General features: G+C 41.2%; 2 protein-coding genes across 2 annotated transcripts in view; both read left to right on the top strand.

The window, feature by feature from the left end:
• rb1cc1 (RB1-inducible coiled-coil 1) overlaps positions 1-20,653 on the top strand; it is a 75,285-nt gene that overhangs the window by 35,488 nt on the left and 19,144 nt on the right. The gene's annotated exons all lie outside the window — the stretch shown is intronic.
• Positions 1-20,653, top strand: part of st18 (ST18 C2H2C-type zinc finger transcription factor) — a 40,560-nt gene that overhangs the window by 15,919 nt on the left and 3,988 nt on the right. The window contains exons 3-18 of the mRNA XM_076144733.1: positions 4,298-4,413; positions 7,331-7,373; positions 8,173-8,200; positions 8,339-8,526; positions 11,895-12,587; positions 13,387-13,521; positions 14,282-14,372; positions 14,467-14,559; positions 15,121-15,326; positions 15,563-15,762; positions 17,605-17,850; positions 18,600-18,709; positions 19,377-19,439; positions 19,694-19,762; positions 19,967-20,029; positions 20,330-20,410. Coding sequence (XP_076000848.1) covers positions 4,298-4,413; positions 7,331-7,373; positions 8,173-8,200; positions 8,339-8,526; positions 11,895-12,587; positions 13,387-13,521; positions 14,282-14,372; positions 14,467-14,559; positions 15,121-15,326; positions 15,563-15,762; positions 17,605-17,850; positions 18,600-18,709; positions 19,377-19,439; positions 19,694-19,762; positions 19,967-20,029; positions 20,330-20,410 — 2,425 coding nt within the window. The remainder of the gene's footprint in view (positions 1-4,297; positions 4,414-7,330; positions 7,374-8,172; positions 8,201-8,338; positions 8,527-11,894; positions 12,588-13,386; positions 13,522-14,281; positions 14,373-14,466; positions 14,560-15,120; positions 15,327-15,562; positions 15,763-17,604; positions 17,851-18,599; positions 18,710-19,376; positions 19,440-19,693; positions 19,763-19,966; positions 20,030-20,329; positions 20,411-20,653) is intronic.

Below are 20,653 nucleotides of genomic sequence, written 5' to 3'. Positions count from 1 at the left end.
ATGTGTGTGGAGGACAGAGGAGCAGAGATAGAGTGGAGTTGTTTAATGACAGGAACAGCTGACTCATTTAGAGAGAGCAGTGAAAGGTAATTAACCCTGGGAAAACTACAGCTGCCATGCGAGCTGTTCACTTCAGCGCAATCTGATTAGGAATCACTGCTAGAGTCCCTGACTCCTTTCAGACGCTGTGTGTTCGAGGTAAACTTTTCCCTTTTACCCCCCCCGAGAGCCCCCGAGCACTGGAGACCTGCCTTTTGTGGCAGGGGGGGATTAGCTGGAACGGTTACTACGTTTCTCCAAATTGCCGACCACCTGGTAGCATTCATGCAACCTCCTCCATGAAAGGACCTCCTTGGGCAGGAACAATGAGCAGGATTACTCAGTAGAGATGACAGACACCGGGGCTGGAACTTCTTTCTCCCCAAACACCTGTCTCTAAATTAGACAGGTTTGAAAAACTGTGTTCACGACAAAATTCAAAGATTCTGACTAACGCGAGAGCGGTTTGGCAGGCTGGAAAGGAGCCAGCGTATAAGCTGTCTGCTGTTCCAGTTATGGCTTTATTGATGCATAGCGCCGAGCGTGCGAGAAGATACTCATTTTATTTGTCTCAATATTTTGGTGTTGCTTAATGGGATTGGAATCCACAAATAAAACACATCAGCTCGTCCTCTTTCATACAATAATGGAACTAAAAGCACCAGAAATTTGGTCAAAAACAGAAATTGTCCCTGTGATGTCAGAAGAAACAATCTGGACTCGGTGCCTCTGTGTGGTCGGGATCCAGATGAACTCAATTTAGAGGGAAAGCTTTGGGATGACTTTGGAAAGCGATTACAAGAGTCGCGATTCACCTCGGCAAAGGTGTCACCATCTGACTCTTTCATGGGACTCTTGCGAACTCCGTCCAGTGACAAGTTTCCCCTGTAGCTTTGCCATCGTAACAAACCAGCGAAGGCATCGCGGCGAGCCAGCCTCCTAATTGTCTGTTAAGAATTCTGTGAGCCGTGTTCAGTTATCGAAGCATCTCTGTCTTGGAGAAGTGATAAGATGCCAATACGCTCCTCTATAAAAGTACTCTTTGGCAAAAGGCACAAACACTTTGCTTGGCCGTCAGGGTAGCTGTGAGGCTGTTATATCTGAAATCGCAGTTGACTTCAAGATTTTGACTGTGTCTGTATGAATCCAGAGGGAGGAATGCTCACAAATTGCTGGAAGACTAATCTGCTTTTGGCTGTAATATAGATTTCTTCTGTATAACATACACAGCACATATCCACGTTAGCTTAAATGAGATTAAATATGCTTTTTTTCCTATATTTAAAGGTGATAAATGTATATTTGTTACTCATCATGATCAAAAAACCCATTTTAGCCCAACTTTGGACATTTGTTGGAACTATCAGTGCCTTCTCCTCACTAAAATACATCTTAGCTATTATTCTAATCTCCACGATAGCTGCTAGTGTTTTAGATAAGAGGACCATCTAACAAATTACGGGGGGGGAAAAGTTGTTTATCTAAATACTCTCTGGAACAGAAGTTGATTTTAATCTCAGAGCAGAGTTTAATTTACTCGCCACAACACCCCATTTGCATCTCAATGAAAAATGGCAAAAACCAATTCTCCGCTTTCCGTATACAATTTCATTTGCTTTCACAGTCTAGGTGTGAGCAGGTAGATTACTGCCAGCTCACCTTTCGCTGCAGCTGAACAGACTGCAACGCTGCTCGGTCCACGGCGAGCACATCGGATAGTAAAACAACCTCAAACCTCCTATATGGCACATAAATTATGATCCGTCCGCTATTCCCTCAGACATTCATTACAAGGAAGTATGAAAGTAAAAGGTGCTATCTCTTGCGGCTCGCTCTTTATTATACATAAACAGAAAACACTTAGCATGTAAAATTAATGTGAAAATTATTCCCGGGGTAAACTATAAACACAGAAGTTACCCCGCACATTTACCCTTTTTTTCTCCTTCCCCTAGATCAGAGTGTAATTGCCAGTAATCAGGTCTGTTTGCTGCTGATAAAACCACTCTGAATGCGAGGAACCCTCTTTGTGTGATGACTCAATTATGCCAGAAGTGGCTCATCAAACCTGGCCCATCAGCTGCTTTAATAAATAAGGAGGAAAACTTGCTGCAGGCGCATTATAATTCCATTCATTCCATAATTAAATCCATTCCAGTTTTAACCCTTCGCTCAGTGTGCTTCTGGAAGAGGAAACAAAAACAAGGATGGGTATGGTGGGGGGCGAGGGGGAGGGGTTTGGTGGTGAATACACACCAGACAGTGACCTTGCGCCAAGCACCCATCCGTTCCCTATAATTCAAAAACGATACTGTTGAAGAAAGGTTAAGGGAAAGAGGAAAAAAAGGCCCCAGCGGAGGAAAGGACAGGGATCAGTTAAGACGGATCTCCAGGTTTTTTTGTTGTTGTTTTGTTTTTTCATTTTCATGTATGCATTGTTTCCACACACACACACACACACAGCCGTAGACGGTAATTATATTAAAAGAGTAATCTAATCATAACAGTTGGTTGGTCGAGTGTGCAGCACTGACATTGTCAAATCTTATTTTGCCTAATCTCATTTGCCTCCTATCATCTCGCCTGCACTCCTATCTAAAGGAAATGTAAATAATGTCATTAATTTCATGCTCTCCAGAATCTTTACTTTGCTCACTCTGGCCTCGGCCTTTTATTGGTCTGTAGATGAGGTATCAGCAGAGCACCGCTGTGTGTTTTTTTTTTTTTTTTTTTTTGCTCCATCACAGTAATGTCCGTGTTAATTACATGAGAGCGTCCCAAGTGCAGGGATAAGCTGGGAACAAGGCGAGACAAAGACTCAAGGTCAGTGATGAATATCCACAGCAGCTGCACGGCATTAATAAGGCATCGTATAGTAATAATAATATCATAATGACATCACCGACAACAGGACGTGTAAGTGTGGTAATGGTAACGCCAGGAGCACGGAGGTGTCTCGCAGATATTTCACTGTCCACTCCAACTGCCTCGGCGTCACGATGAGAGGCGATGGTTATTCATGACTGCTGGACTGGGAAGGTCTCCCTCTGCCTCTCTCTCTCTCTCTCTCCCCCCCCCCCTTTCTGCTCCCAGTTGCAGCCCATTCTCTCCTCTGTGGTGGGAACGCTGGCAGATGGGGTTATGGGGGGAAATGGGCCGAGCTCAAGGACGGCTATAGCAGCCAGATTAACACATAGAGAAATCTCCGCGTTAGACCCCCAGCAGCATCAGGCTTCCCTCCGTTCCCCCCAGAGAGATCTGCCCTAGACGCAGAAAAAACTCTCCTCAGAGAAGCCTTATGTGTGCTGGACGTGCTGCGAGGGCCTGTGTGCGTGTGTGTGTGTGTGTGTAGTGGGTGGGGGGGTTGCATAAATATGATTCAGCAGATGACGAACCAGCTCAAATAGTAGTGAGTCTTTTTTCATATGCTAATGGACCCGGAGCGAGTACCCTCCCTCCCCCCTCCACAGTTTTGTTTTTTTCTGGGGAAAACGCTCTGTGAGCTATAATTAAGAAGATGTGTGTGTGTGTGTGTGTGTGTGTGTGTGTGTGTGTGTGTGTGTGTGAATGCTGCTGTTTTTTTGTTTTTTTCAAAGCTAACAGAAATAAATAATTCCATAATAAGATCTGTGAAGTGAAGAGGCTTAATGTACTCATTGTGTTCATCCTTGTTTTCCCTCTTGGATGTTTTGTATTAATTAGAAGCAAGCAATTTGATCTCTGTCGAGCAATCAATTTGCATCGCCGTTCCTTATTTTCCCTGTGAGGTATTAATGTTCTTTCCACCTTTTTCCGGTTGCAGGGTTTATGTCCCGACAGGAAATGTTTGAAAGTAAAAAAAAAAGAGGGCCACTCGTTAGAGCACATACCTCCACCAAGGCTGAACAACTCTAGGCTAGCTAAAGGTCTTAAAGAAAGAAAAGACAAAACACATTTTTCTAGGTCTGTCGTTTGTGTGCCGCTAAATCAGCGGGATTGCAATTACAATTTAGTCATTGCTGCAAGTTAATCAAGGAAAGAAACTGATACTGGAGTATTATTTTTGCTGACAAAAACATCCACAAACACCTTATCTTAACAAAAGAGGGGAAAAAATGACTTGTTACTTCCAACAAGATTCATTCTGAAGCTGCGTAATTGAAGACCTACATGGCGAGAAAGTGAAGAAAGTTACAGCCTGTGTGATAAAATGTTATTCATGCCACATCTGTGTGCGCACATGTGTGCGTGTTTTTCTGTTTGTTTGTTTTTTTTACAGAGAATGAATTACTCGATCGCCTCCTGAGAGCTGAGAAGTGTGAAGGCATCGATCGGGGCAGGCATTGCGGATCTGGCAGCTTATCCTACCGAGTTCTTGGAAAACTACAATCAACGGTAAATAATGTTTACACGGATCACAACAACTTTATTCTGGAAATGATAGCAGACTCGAATTGTTTATAGGAAGAATTCTCCGGGGATGAGTGATTGTGTAACAGTGTTTTGTTTAGTGGTGGAGTGTCACTGCTCCTTTGACCACAGCAATCAGGAACTCGGATTGCTTTTACTTCTAAACGTGTGGGTGGCTGCTGGATAACACACTCTTTAAATCACATTGCTGAGTTTGCGTTTCCTCAAGTGATGAGTGTGTTCAGTTGTCAAGTAGTCTAGCTTTGAATTTTTGACTTATAGAACTTTCTTATTGTATGCTGTCCAAGCCCTAATAAAGAACTTAGATTAGGTTTTGGTCTTTGTTACACTGCAAGGACTTTGTGTTTAAAGTACTGCAGTAAAAATGTTTACATTACTTACAAGTTAGTTGATATAGAGGACTAATTCGTCTTCATACATAGTGAACATGTGCATTAAAGGTAGAAAAACACATTCAGAAATCTACAAAAACTATGGTACGGAAAAAGGATGTCAGTAATGTAAGATACAGACGAAAAAGGGCAAAACACAGCATGAGGTCACACTATTAGTGACAGAGACTCTTTGTCTATGATAATTATGTGGTCACAACTCGTGTTTTTACTCCTTTTGATGTACATTATTATTAACCAGATTATACAGAGAGTGCATTCAGATAGCATTTCTTTAAAGACACTGAAATATGGCAAATATTCAGGAAATGTTACCAATTTCCCTTATATCCATGCCCATATCCTGTATTTCCTTATAGTACTCTATTTGAACACGACACAAGAGACCGAATCATTATATGTAATTATTCGTCCGATTGTGAAAAGGTGCAGAACGCAACGCTGCCGTGGCCAGATTGTGGCGTGAACGTCAAATAACAGAGCTCCCTTTTGACCCTGAATGCATCTATTTGTTCTGCTTTTGTAAACGTTTAACGACACGTAGAGCCAAGCCAGGAGTACCTGTTACCACGTCTGCTCGGGCCCCCGAACGCGTCGTCCTGTTAACGCGGCGTGCCACTTTGATGTCGTTTTTCGCTTTGTTTCGAGTGGCACCGGGAAGGTTTGTCATCGTGATGTCAGAAGTCCAAAAAATGAGGCGACCATAAGTTAAATATGCACGGTAACCACCTTCAGAATAAAATAATGTTTCATTGTTTGGACAGGCTATAAAAGGAAGATTATAGCCATTAAACATAATAAGCGATATTGATTTCTGTATCCATCATGCACAGGGTAAGTGGATATGGAGAATGTATGGACGGATGGATCCATGGTTGATTTATATATCATTAGGTTTTCCATTTTTTAAATTAAGTATTGCATTCTGTCACCATTAATCCCAATATATCCTTAAATATTTTACAAAATATAAACATTTTTTTTAAATCAACATCAAACGTGTAGTGTTTTTTAAACTTTTGAGTAGAAAAACAACCAAAAACAATCAAATTTGGTGATGTACACAAACGCAATTTGGACTTTAATTTTAATCTTAGCTTGTAGTATCCGAGAGCAGCTTTTTGGCTTTTTTCACGACAGCAAATTGAACAAAACCCATAGAAAATGTCGAGGCCTGTCTGTGTGGAAAAGTGTTACAAAACTAATGAGCTACATTGGTTTTTACAGAATGTAATCTATAGTGTTTGGGAGTTGTTTGTCTCAATAGGCTGTAGTAATCAAAAGTAATGAACCTATTATGAGCAGGACCTCTGAGGGCCCGGCGTGGCATTAAGAGTGTGGCACATAAAAGGTTTATTAAAGGAAATTAAGGTCCATCACTGCCACACCTGCTCCCCTATTATAAATGTATGACAGGTCAGTGCCTTCAATCACAACAGCAAACGAGAGAGAGGAGTCATGTTTCCCATTACCAGGGAAAAGTAACAGCATATCCTATGACTCACAGATTTCACTGGCCTGTGACCACTATACACCACCATCAGCCCGGAATAATTATGTTTAATAGGATTTATTTGGGACCCACATGCAGCAACCAGCCAGAGTGGATGGATTTTGAGCAACTATTTTTGTCTAAACACATACTGTGAGGTGCTGTCTCTACTTAAATGTCATTATTTACTGTCATTACATTTTTTTTTTCTCCGCCACCTTTGTAACTTTTCTAACCTCATATGTGTTTGCATATTATTGGATTTTGGTAAAGGTTTGTCATGCACGACCGTTCAATGTGTTTACACACACACTGTTGTCAGATTTTGTGATAAGACGTATCCATGCATGGAATTAACGGGATACTTGACTCAGAGAGGGAGTAAACAAAGGGAGGCCATGCATGTATAGAACGTTTACACCAATTTTAAGCAATTTTGAGCATTGACAAAGCTGAGTAAAAGAATTTACACTCACAACATCTATGATACTCAGAGTACTCCACCAACATCTGTGTATGCCCATTTCTATCTTCTTTATTATTTCCAAGATGTTTGATTTAATGCTTTAATCAGAGTAGCATGGCATTTTTACCGGTTAAACATCATCATTGAGTCACTTATTGTGATTATCGGACCAGGATCTCAAATGGTGAACAAACCCAGCCACTCCCAGAAAAAACCTGTATTGATATTGATCTTAAAAAATGAAGAAAATACAAAAATAAGCAAAATTGTTACTAAAAAACCCCAATAGTAATTAACCTAAAACAACTATTTCTCAATTAAACCTCGATTCCTTTCAGAAATGTCCACAGTCACCACCAGGGGGGCTGCTTCAAGTTCCACTTGTGGTACACGCGGCACAGTTTGAGAACCGCACATTTAACAAACTCACCAATGAACTGTAAAGCATATGGGCTGTTCCCCTTGTGGAATGATCCAAATTAAACCAAATTCAAGTTTAAATAAATGTAAATAAATGTGTTTTACTTACAGATGGATTCTGACGGTGAGGAGCAAACACTGAAAAATAGCACAGGTGAGTAGGGAAGCTTTCAGTTTTAGTTTTAGGTTGCTCTTAACTAGTCACACACGCACGCACACATGCACACAACATTCCACTTATCACTATGGGCAAGGGGTATCAGTTCAACAATCCAACTTTATAACTGTCAATTTTATGTATTATCTTACCGGCGTCAAGAGCACTGCACTGTCATTTCATTATTCAGAGGGGAATAACTTCATTAAATTGGAACGTTGGCACAAATTAGTTAAGGAGTGCATGTATATCGCGTGATTGAAAACCTCTAGACTGGATATGTCATTATGCAAGTGTTCAGGGCCTCTGAGTCCTGCCTGCTCACGCTGGAGCGATTACTACATCAGGGAAATTCATGAAAAGTGTTATTATTGGGAGTTGGGCAGAACTTGTGAATGAGATTTCCCAAGGCCCCGGGGAAAATTGATTTAGCGTTTTTATATGATGTTGTCATTGCTGTCAAAGGATGAGATGCTGTTGGTCTCTTAGGGAATAAGCAGACTGAATGAAAACCTTATGAAAACCCTTCTCAGATCAATGAGGAGACCCACTTCTCCGTCCTTACACTCATTATATCTGATGGCGTTGTCAAAGCAAACACTGGACAAAGCAATTTTTGCCAGAGTGGTGAAATCTCTGAACCATTTGTTTAGTATTATCTACAAAATAAACATTCACGGTAGACTGTTAGATTTCGAGGTAGATCATACAAAAGTGGAGTATGATTGAAAATGACACATAGGTGAAAATGTAAAGAGGAATCCCTTATCTAATTTTTTCCTTTTTATTTTAACAGTGCTGGCTGACATCACTGGGACTCACAGGTAAAACTTCATTTGGTGTTTTTGTGCTTCTTTATTCTTTTAAACTAAATAAAGTACAGATAGATTTCAGTGTCTAGCCACTGAGGCCCACGCTGACCCCGCCATGCTTTTTGTCCATTCTCCCCCTTTTCCCTCCAGCCAATATGGGTCGGCGGCGAGGAAGAGGAGCGCTCAGGAAGGGGTGCAGGGCGCCCCCATCAACAAGAGAAAGTCCCTGCTGATGAAGCCCCGCCACTACAGCCCCAGCGATGCATGTGAAGAGGAGAGCGAGGACCTGGCACCGCCACAGGACAAAGAAGAGCTGAGGAACATTGACACTCCAGCAGGTAAACAGATGTCCTGTTGTTTTGTCTGTTTTGATGAACAATTGACGCTGAATTTTAAAATCCCATCTGTTGCATTCATATTTCCCTCCCTCTGCCATCAGCCAGCAGCCGCAGTCATTGTGCAGTGGAAGTGAAAGACTACACTGCTGGGTCCACATTAGTTGTGTCTCACGTCCGCAAATTGAAGTTTTGACAGCTGATCTGCCATGATATTTTTGGCATGGCTGTGCCCTCTTTTGATGAGGCCAGATTTCAGACCCTCATCTGTCCTCGTTCAATAGCCATTCCAAATCCATTGAATCCATAGAATGAAAAAGTGAATGGGTGAGTGCACCGGTTCACTTTGATTTAAATCAAACTTGGTCCATCATTTTAATTAGAATTTTATTGAAGTTTCACAATGCGAAGAGCCGGATTTCCATCATCTTTGCTCAGTGACACGACTATTTTTCATCAACGGTTAAAAATTGTTTATTTTCACGTAGACCACTGTCCTTTTCATGGACAAACAGGTTTTCTTTTTTTGTAATGAATTGAATTTTGTGCATTTTGGCAACAATACTCGTGGTGTACATGTGCATTCTCACCCACTATAATCTGCACTGATTTGGTATATTTTTAACGATGTAACTAAGCAACAAACGTAATTGTCCCTTTCAAAAGCTTTTGTTAGGCCCTCTAACACAGTCTAATACATAATTAGGCATAATGTCTACAGCTCATTATAGTACACATGTGTGTAGTTAAATGGGGCAGGAGAGTAGCTTACTGAATTGTGTGGATTCATTGGAAACGGTATTTATTTGTTTCCTGGGTTCATACTACATTACAATTATCCAAGTAATTTACTGTGGATCATCAGTTTTTCCTTTGTTGTTGTACATTTAAGATATATTTTGTTTGTATCATTCAGCCGCATTATTTGAACCTGATATTCAGTGATCTAGCCTTAAAACAAAACAAACAAACAAGCAAATAAACAAAATGCTAGTATGTTCTCACAGTGCCAAAAGCATAAAACAACAAATTGTCTCAGACGAACACAGACATTGATAAACATTTTCAGAACATATTTTGCCATAATTGTCAGATTTGCTGGTGTTTTTTTCTGTAGAATTACAAAAATGGGGCTAGTGGGTTTGGAGGCAGGAAGAATTTTGCAAAGGGGTGCTGCTCATATCTGCATTTTAACAAAAAGAGAGAAAAATAAGCCTCTCGTTTGGTTGAGCCACGCTGCGTTCAACTCCAGCCAACTCCAGCCCTGCTGCAGAGTGCTGGTAATGGCTATTCTGGAGTACAAACTGTTCACCTGTTCCAACACACAAACCACCGGAGGGATCCAAGTTTTTTTCCTCCATCTCTTTCCTTTTTTCACCGCACTTCTGTTTCTCTCTCTCTCTCTCTCTCTCTCTCTCTCTCTGTCTTTCTCTCTCATTCTCTCTCTCTCTCTCTTTCGCTCGGTGTGTGTGTGTTTGTGTGTGTGTGTGTATACGTCTGAGTGCTTGTACGTGCGTTTGTATGTCTGTGACTGCATGGCTGTGTCAGGCCAGGCAACCCATCTGGATTAAAAAACAAAACCCTTGTTGCTCGATAAATGTAAATAAGTGTTACTGGCTGTAATTTCTCCATTCTTTAGACACCTCTTTTCAAATATTTTCACAGCAGGGAATTGATAGTAACACATTTCAGGTTGCAAATAATAAATTCAGAATGAAACGGTAGGATTTGCCCGGTTAAAATGTACACGAGACCAGATGTGTCAAATTTCACCGCGCCCGGTCGTGGACTAACTCATACGGCGACGCCACACAATTCACGTCATACACGTTTAAAGCTTTTGGCGAGGATAATATTTTTGTGTTGCGCCCGTTAACAGGTCCGTCTGATCATCCTCAGCAGTGTGCGATCTGACTCTTCACAGTCTCCGTCTATCTTGTCAGTTTGTTGAATTTTGGTTCTCGCTTCTTATGATGTCGAGCCACTTAAGAGGATGGGCCCGAAAGTGAAAACCCATCGCAGGCCAAAGAGCCTGAACAGAGGAGGTTTATACAGTTTTGGAGGATCAAGAGATTTTGTTGAATCAATCCAGATGATAGCTTCCCATTGTTAATCACTGACCACGTCGTAATATAATCAGTTTTGTAAATAAAGTATCATTTCAGATGTATTTAGGGGGATAAACCTATAACACTCTGCTTTTCTGTATGTGTGACCTGGATTGTGAGCAAAGGTCAATGCAAATTAATTATTGAGAGTATTCTGCAAACTAAGCTCCAGCAAAGCAAAGAGATTATAGCACAAGTGTGACAAGTTTCACATTTATATTACACATTACTTATACTTTATTTATCATACAACATGGCTGCTCAAACCTAGAGACGTAAACAGTGAGGACAGAGGCAGCATTCTTTTTCTGGTTTGCCAAATTTTAATGCTGAAATTATTGAAATTGTTGTTAGTGAATAAAAGAAAAAAGGAAAAAATGTATTTAGGTTGCATTAGAAATGGTAGAAATTATTATTATTATTATCATTATGGAAATAATTTCACCTACACTTCCCTACAAACAAATTTTGATCCGAAGCTATTTGAGATTTTCAAATGTTTCTTAATTTCTACATTTTTGGAGTGAAATAACCATATATGTACATATTTACAATATTTAAAGATATCTATATATTCACTTTAGCTTCAAATAGTTAAACAAAGCTGCTCATGATTAACAAAATACTTTTATGTAGCTGAATCAGGAATAAATGATGAATTAATAAAGTTGGATCAGAATGACCCCATTATTTATTTGCCAGTCAATCACTGTTTTTGGCTCTGATGTCTCTTGCGCTTCTTTATGACTTTTTTGAAATCCAAAATTACTACAAGTATAGTACTTGTTTGTTGTTTTCTAGCGGCTGCTTTCATCTGTGTTTCAGCAATTTTCTTCACAACCGTCACTCTCATCCCTGGCAACAATAATACTGTGCTGAGCTTTGTGTACATGTCGTCCGCTTAGCTCGCCCTTAAAACACACATTACTACACCGCACGTCATCCTGTTCTGAATCTGAGAATCTTGGATGTTGCTGCGGACGTGAGACACAAACAACCCTGTTCCTCATCTGTAGGTTCATCTGACAGAGAGAACGGTCAAAAATGTTGTTTAAAATTTAGGAGTTGACCTCAAGATGGCTGTTTCCATCTTCTAACATGGTTTCCTCAACATTCTATTTGAAATAACACAAATATAAAACCTTAAAAGGAGATTACCAGCTGAACATTTTTTATCCTGTGTGTGACTGAAGGGCAACAAAAGAACAACATTAGTTTGTAAAGCCTCAGATTGAATATTATGCTTTTTTCTTGTTATTAAAGATGGAAACACAACCAGTGAAGTGACCTGCAGAAATGGTTGCGACGATGTCACAGCAAAGCCCAACGATTTGCTCGGATGGTCTGAAGTCACAGCTGATGGCTCTCCAGAGTGTGAGGCAGAAACATCTGACCCTCTGATGGATGAAGACGAGCTCCTTAATAATGAAGATGAAGACCAAAGTCAAGACAGGATGAGTGTTACATGTACTTCATCGCCACGGAGCGCATACGGAGACATTCGCGAGGAAGAGTGGGAGCCTCTGTCGCTGTCTGCCAAGGTGAACGGCTCTGGCAGCAGTCCGTCCAGAGCCTCAGAAGATCTGACAGCCAGGAACGGCCATATGAAAGAAGAGCCTCACTTGGAACTTGGCGGCCCGATGGGTCGAGGCATTTTTCACGCCGAGGCTCTGAGGTACAGGCCTCTCCTGGCGGAGGAGGACAGCGAGGGCGAGTCGGAGGCGGAGAGGCCGGCCTGGGTGCTCGGACTCCAAGACAGAGGCCTGGAAATGAGCCGGGGACGAGTGAACCTAAGCCTGTTGGAGCAGGCCATCGTCCTGCAGTCGGAACAACGACAGGCGCTGCACCACGCCTACAGGGAGATGGACCGCTTCCTCATGGAGCAGATGACCAATGAGAGGAGGCACCACAGGATGATGGACATGGACAGCAGGCTCAGCTATCATGGAGGAAAAGGTAAAGAGGCACACAGGAACATGTTTAATATATTCAGGTCACGTGTGTATTTTGTTCCGTGACGTTAGATGTGGATACTTTGGAGTGACCAGGGGGAAAATGTGGAGCAGAAAGTTAAACCAGGCTTATTTTGTCACTAATTGCCCCTAAAATCATTGTTTGAACTGAAACAAACATGGACAAACAGTTTGTATCAGAATATTTATCTGGTGTAAATCAGACAGACCTCTTGCGATTTGGACGCCTGGCCACTGAAAAAACATAAAAGGAATAAAAGGACCAAACTCAGAGGGAGGAAAGCCTCTTAAGTACTAAACACATTTTGGCAACAAATGAATAAATAACCAGACCAGAATAAGAAAAGAAAGAAAGGACAACATTTTCTGATGCACTGCTGCTCGGAATATTGGATTTTGAGAGGAATCAACTAGATATTTAACTGTGACCATAAGTCTGAAATCCTGCTAAAGTACCTCTCATGTTTTCCCCTGATTCTTCAAATGACTGCGGCTAAATGTTTAATCCTAGATGTAATCTTTCGATGGATGGGCATTAAGAAGTGAATGCTCTGTGCTGAACTACGGCCTTAACTAAAATGACAGATTAATAGATGCATTTTGTTAAAATGGCTTTGCATGATGTCACAATCTGCCCAATATGTTACGCACTTGAATGCACACATACACATATATTTATTCTGCTTTCAACTTCTTTCTTGTAAGAATAGCTATGCTGACACTGCGGTATGACCTGATCTCTTTTGTACCAAGTGTAAAATCCTTTTCAACTGTGTCCACAGATTCTCCACGCACAGATAAAAAGGACATCAAGTGTCCAACTCCCGGCTGTGACGGCACCGGCCATGTTACCGGCTTGTATCCACACCACAGGAGTTTGTCCGGGTGTCCACACAAAGTCAGAGTTCCACCAGAGAGTAAGTCACACAAATCCTGCATGTTCATGTAATGCACAATTTATCCTTTTTGTTTACAATGTGCCATTTAGAGGCTTTACATACAATCAGCCAAAGGAACTGGAATCTTCTTAGCGCCAAGTCCAAAATACAACAAAAACTGGCTTATACATTCAGTTCAATCCTCTGCTGATGAAACTTTTCATATGAACCTAAAGGATTTCTTCCCTCCCGTAATGTGTGAATATTGAATTCTTTTTTTCTTCTTCTCCAAATTGGCGATTGTTAAGTCATTTCAATATAACTCCACAAACATCCAACATTAAACAGTAATGTTACAAAAGGAACAGAAAAAGTAATTAACTTTTTCAAAAAAGCGCGTGCTGTTCGACTGCAGGCAGTATTTGCAAATCAAAGGGCCAGCGCACGCAGTATTCAAAAATAAATAGACAACTCCAACAAACTAATTGGAGAATATGTACAGAAAAGAAGTTTCTAAGGATACGCGGCGGACCTTTAGCGGCGTGAGTGTTTTGAAGAATATAATCAGCTGTCTTGTTAGGTTCTTCTTTGCACTAAGCTATTTACATTTCAGCCACATTACAGCATTCAACACAAAAGCCTTTTGCTTTTTTCTCCAGTTTGTGTCCTCTATAGACACTAAAGTACCAACTAGTTACATGAAATCACCATTAAATATGTGAATGTGTTTTTACTGCTTTTAAGTGTTTACTGCTCAGCTCTTACATGTGGAATTTCTCTCGCTCCTCTGTCTCTTTAGTCTTGGCCATGCACGAGAACGTCCTCAAGTGCCCTACGCCCGGGTGCACAGGAAGAGGCCATGTCAACAGCAACCGTAGCACCCACCGGAGGTACACCCGCCGGAGCAAACCATTAGAAAGCGGCACCCTGTTCATAGAGGAGGGACAGTATGAGGCTAATGTGTTTGATTTCCTCCCTCTGCAGTCTCTCCGGCTGCCCCATAGCTGCTGCAGTGAAAGTCTCCAAACCTCAGGATGAGAGTCTGAAATGCAGGCAAACACCCGACCGCACGCCGAGGTACGGCGGCAGACAACATTTGGGATTTTTTAGTTTTTTTCCAGCACAACTTTGCACTTTGTGAAACGTAATTACAGCAGGCACACAGAAGTCAACTGTGGCTCTATAGGGAACGGAACTTTCATATGCATAACTGCAAAAAAGAGATGAATGCTATTATTGCAGAGGAGAATATGGGATATTATTATTCACTGATTACAATAGACCACACATTTATTTCAAGCTTTCCAAGCAGTCTTAGGCAATGTTTGTTGGGCCTGTGAGTTCCTCTCTATTAGAGATGATAAAAGAGCAGAACTCTTTGTTCCCTGTGGATATATCACGGGCAGGATGCCCACTCCTACTATATTAATTAGTCTGGCAACCTGGCTGTGGATCGACAGCACACATCAGATCCCAGACTCTATGTGTACAAAGGCACTGGCATCCCTGAATGGTTCTAAAACAACGCCCCTCACTTTTCTAACCGTTTATATTAACTTGTTGGATGCCTCGTTTAACTTTTACAGACAATTCTCCTACCCAGTAAAGCAGAACCTTTTCGTATTTGTCTCCTCACAGAGCCATCGGTTTGATAAAGAAGTTTGAGATGAACCAGCTAAACTACAGGCTCTCTCATCCAGTAGCGGCCTTGCAAACGAGCCTCACCAAGGACATGGACAAATACAGCAGAATCCGCTTTGATTATGCAAGCTTTGATGCGCAGGTCTTTGGCAAACAGCCACTGATGGGAAGCAACCAGGACGAAGGCTCACATTTTTCTGATTGTAAGTTTAGCTATAAGCATGTGTGTTGTTAATATATGTGGGAAAAAATGAGTTATAAATGAATTATAATTAGTCCAAAACAAATAAAAGGTATACATATCATTGAGATGCAAGGATCCGTCCTTGAAATTGTGTATTTTGTTGTAAATGATTGATCATGAGCCTGACAAATATCAACTTCCAACTTGTGTCTCACTAATTAAATTATTTGGCGATTATTTCTATTTTTTTCTTAGCTCTGCAGCAGTATCCTGGCTTCCTTGGTGTTCCAGGTGGCCGCCTGCCCGCCTCTGGTCAGCACAGCCCACCGAGTCCATTCAAGAAAGAAGACGGCCTCCAAGCTTCTGCAGCAACCGCCGCCATCCTTAACCTCTCCACCCGCTACCGGAAGAACATGGAGGCCGTCACTGGTCGGCCCTTGGCAACCGCCACAAAGGTAATCAAATTAGCCCACTTGGAAAGGTATTTAATGTGGTCATTTTAAAGGAACTCTGATTTGTGTATAAAAAGGAAAGACATCAAAAGACGGAATTTGGCAAAGGGAGCGTGTGGCTCTGGTGGCAGAAAAGCAAGGTTTCCTCTCCGTAAAGCTTTAATGTACATAAAGGAAATTTGTGTAATCACATCAAAAGTAGAAATTCAATCAGCTGTCTTTCGCAATTACAGCTACTCATATTCTTATATAAAATATGTATGTTATATTTTGTTTCTTCATCAGCTGGCATGTATGAAACCCCTGTTGTCTGAAACAGCATCTTGCATGCTGCAGATGGCAGAGGATATTTTGCTTAGTTATATGATCCAACACCAGATAGTCTTTAAAAGCATTTTAATGGATTAAATTAATCAGCTAAAGGAGTTAACACACAAATTCTAAATTCGTACTCGTGTTTGAAATGTTTGCATTGTCCTCAGATCAAAAGCTCTCCCCGCTGTCGCATCTCCGTCTCGGCTTCGTTCAACTTTCTCGCCTTGATTAATATCGGTCTAATTCTGTGGGTTACTTACGTACATGCACACTCTACTGTAGATGATTCAAGTTTTCCACACCTACACAGCACAGATCCTTTTCTCCCAGCTTGGTGAGCTGAGAATGTGGCCCTGTACCAGGTACCAGCCCACTGAATGAATAAAACAGTGTTAGCAAGTTAATCATCTGTTCTCGTTTACAGCTTAGTTGTGTTGGAGAGATGTACAAAATAAAGAACAGCTTTCAAGTCTGCCAAAAGACCATATTTAGAGTGGTAGCCGTCAGTGCTGCCTGTATGTGTCTGCATATGTATGAAATATAACACACACAATGTACACACAAAGACACAAATATGATGCAAAGCTAGATTTCTGTAGAGAGACAGAGAGAGAGAGAGAGGTAGAAAGAGAGAGAGAGCGGGTGAGAGAGAGATTGGTTGTGCACTAATGTGATTTTGATTAGGTGAACCAAATGATTTGATAATTGGACAGACACATGCAATGTTCATGGAAATCATCCTGTGAGCACCAAAGACTGATTAGTAATGTATTTATCATTATGACAACATTACTGTACCTGTAGTTTGGATGACATCACTTGATCAGTTTGATGACATCACTTTGTTAGTTTGATGACATCATTATTGCTCATTTAAGGCGCTTTAGAGTCTGACACTGTTGTAATCAACATTGGAAGCAGCAACCATGTTTTGACGGTAAGTTTGATATCGTAATTTAATGTTTTTTAGTTAAACATTTAAAGGAAGGTCTCGTCATGCCCTCTTATCCCAAGAAGTGACACATCTATGCCACGAGTCGTCATGTTGACTGCATGTTGTGCAAAACAACAAACACATCTGTCTGCAAGGAAACTCACGAGACGTTAAGCTTTTTTAATTTTTTTGCTATGATAATGATGACCTAAAACCAGCAACTACCCCCCACCCCCAGCTGCCATCTTGGTTGTGTGTCCTAGAAAACGCATGACACAGCTGTCACTGAAAAACTACACACAACTGATTATTTGTTTGGTGTTAGGCAGAATTAACCCTGACTTAGTTTGAGCCCAAATGAGGCTGTAAGTTCTATTTTGTTTATTGAATTTTCTTTCAGGGTAAATGTTTTGTTTAAATCTTCTGACTTATCCTGGTTCATTTAGAATCAGACATCAGAGCTCATACCTCCACCAAGGTTGATCAAGCTTAGACAGAGGGACCCTTTTTTCTATTAATAAAGGCCGAAAGAGAAAGAATCAATTCATCACTTTATCAATTATTTAATGTAGTCTCCTACATTTCTGTTCCATTAGGATATGCTCATAGAGGTGGATGAAAATGGCACCCTGGACCTGAGTATGAAGAAAAGTAAGGAAAATGTAAAAACTCTGAAGAAATTGCCTTCGGAAGAGCCACTGTCTCCTCCCGAGTCCACAGTGTCCAAGGCAGGGAGCGTGCTGATAAGCCCCGCCTTCTACCAGCCGCAGTGTGACAGGGACAGCTGGGACGGCCCCATCCCAGTCAACTTCAGCAAAGCACACGTTTTGCACGACAACGAGGTACTAAAGAGTCAGCGTTAACCGGTTCCATCCAAAAATGTAAAGCCTTTTCTGGAAAAAAAAGGTGTTAAAAATAAAAGTTGCCCTGAATAACATTACTGCCCATTTGTGAAACGTGCTTCTCAGATATGTTTGCTATGAAAATCTAATCCTCTTAGAAATTAAATTCAGCCATATATATAAAACTACTCTGTGACATTTCCTCCTGTCAGATCTTGTAAATCTATAAAATGTATCACACATATTTACACTGAGGACAAGAGCTAATCTTGTCTCAGTTTCACATTCTTTGCCTGAGGGCTCGAGGGAATCTTAATATGGATTTGAAGGCTTTTTTTTCCCTTTACACGTTTTCGCAGGTGGTATTCATTCACAGTTGATATCGAGAGTTATCACATTTGACCTGCTTCTCCATCACACGCAACATCTGGTGGTTACAGAATCTTGTCTGTGGGGGAAAAAAGAAATGGAAACATCACGGGTGCACATGATAAATTCAGGACGGATTAAGTAGAGTATGACTTTAAATGGATGTATGGTTTACTAGAGTGTAAGTATCCTTAAGCGTAATCGCTTTGCCTTGCACTCTAACCTCCAGGCTTGTGTTTTAAGAGTATTATAAGGGGCTTTCGATTGATTATTCACTTTTAGGTCACTGTAAATTGTGGTCAGGTTTTGTGTGTGTGTGTGTGTGTGTATTTCTTTTTTAAAGAGGGATTTTAAAAGGTATTTACTTGTTTCCCCAACAGGAGGATTTTGATCAGGTCTCTCTGGAGGACCAACACTACCAAGGAGACCCCAGCATGCTGAGCCCCAAAGCTAAACTGCTATTACGCGACTCAAAGAAAGAGCTGCTGAGGTAGGCTGCATTCACCACACGGGGGGTCGTTTTACAGGGGAGGGGCCAAACATCTCGCAAAGCATTATTGTTCGTTCAACTGTGGATAATGTGAGTTTCCCTTTAAGAAGGTTAGCGGGCAGATGGCCAGTATTCATAATAGAGCGGCAACCTCCAGGCCGCACCTTTGCTTTAATAGGACGATAAGTAAACTCACTGTCCATGTTGATTCCATCATGCATGATATATCACAGATTGTGACTGGTATGTCTGCAGGTTCATGAGGAGAAGAAATGTACTGTATCTAATTGAAAGTGAGTTTTCTACCTGTATGCCCGTACAAGCTTTACAACTCCTGACTCTTGTAGTTAGAGTGCATGCTCTGCTGGGTCTCCTCTTGACAATCACCACCACCACCAAATATTAGGACCCTCTAGTTTCCACAGCACAGCAAACCTCAGATTCCCCTCGGCAACATTAGTTCAATTAAATGTTGCGCAATTGAATAATTTTCTACTAAATTTCCTGCTGTACTAACTCTTTTCCCCTTAATGCTCATGAAAAGGTCTCGGTGTAAAAGAGAGATTCAAGCACGCTTGGCAGCAAGCGTGTGTGTGTGTGTGTGTGTGTGTGCGCGTGTGTGTGAGGCAGGGTAATGAGTGTATTAAATGCTTATGTTCTCCCGCAGCTGTCCGACCCCAGGCTGTGACGGCAGCGGCCATGTGACGGGGAATTATGCATCACATCGAAGGTACTGTAATTAATTACACACTCATTAGCAGCAGCGAGTAGGTATATGAATGAAGGGAACAATGCTGATTGTTTAATTGTGACAATTTTACGTTTTGTCATAAAGCCTGTATCATATCCTCCGTCATCTCTTGAAATTGTTGAAAGGTGGGGGATTGTTTTCCAAATAATTTATATAAATATGCATTCAGACTCATTTTCTAATTTAATTCAGCAGTGATCAAAGACTGACTGTTAGCTCTTTATCCTCTCCAGTGTGTCTGGATGTCCCCTGGCTGACAAAACACTCAAATCACTGATGGCAGCCAACTCTCAGGAACTAAAGTATGTGCTTTAAAAACTCTTGTGAATTTTTCACAATAAACTACTCAGCTTGTTTTTGTGTCTGACGCTCCTTTTACCTTTGGAAATCTTACTGTACGCAGTCATGCAGTCGTATTTGTTGCTTTTTCTGCATGTTAAGTCTGAATCATCTTGCAGTGTTTTTGCTGTAAAAAGCACCTGGTCTCTGCGTCTCTCAACCTGCAGGTGCCCAACACCTGGTTGTGATGGATCCGGACACGTGACTGGGAACTATGCTTCACACAGAAGGTAGCGGAGAAAATCCGTCACCGCTGAGCATGAATTAGATTTGTCACATGCATGACAGAAATGTGATATTAAGCAAAACAAACAGATGGCGGGAGTCTCACTTTATGCCACAAGCGCGCTGCACTTTTTGATCAATTTATGTATCTATATATCCATCCATCCATCCATCTATCTATCTTATCCATCTAGCTTCATTTCTAGGATTTTCTTGATAACTGCCTCTATAAATACATATTTCTGCTTCTATTTCAACTTCCTTCTCTCGATTTGCTAATCCCGTCTGCCTCTAATCATTTTTAGCCTGTCAGGGTGTCCACGTGCCAGAAAGGGAGGATTGAAGCTCACACCAAGCAAGGACGACAAAGATGAGCAAGAGATGAAGTAAGAGGTTTTTCCCGTGCTGTTGTGTGTTTCTGTGTGAAAGAAAACACTGTGAGAATGCGTCACGGGCATTATACCTGCAGGCCATTAAGTTAAACAAATAAAATAATACTTTGATTGTTGTAACATTAGTGAATTATTTCTAAGGATTAGCGGAATGTTTTTTGAGTGTGTGTTTTTTTTAAAGGCGCTTCCTATTTCTGAATGGAATTCTGGCTTATCACTTTTCACTGAGTGCTTTCT

This window comes from Genypterus blacodes, unplaced genomic scaffold (assembly GCF_046128005.1).
Source record: "Genypterus blacodes isolate CSIRO-AG114 ecotype Tasmania unplaced genomic scaffold, CSIRO-AGI_Gbla_v1 ptg000029l_1, whole genome shotgun sequence".
NCBI lineage: Eukaryota > Metazoa > Chordata > Actinopteri > Ophidiiformes > Ophidiidae > Genypterus > Genypterus blacodes.
Note: the sequence above shows the minus strand (reverse complement) of the source record. Positions and strands in the feature narration are given on the sequence as shown.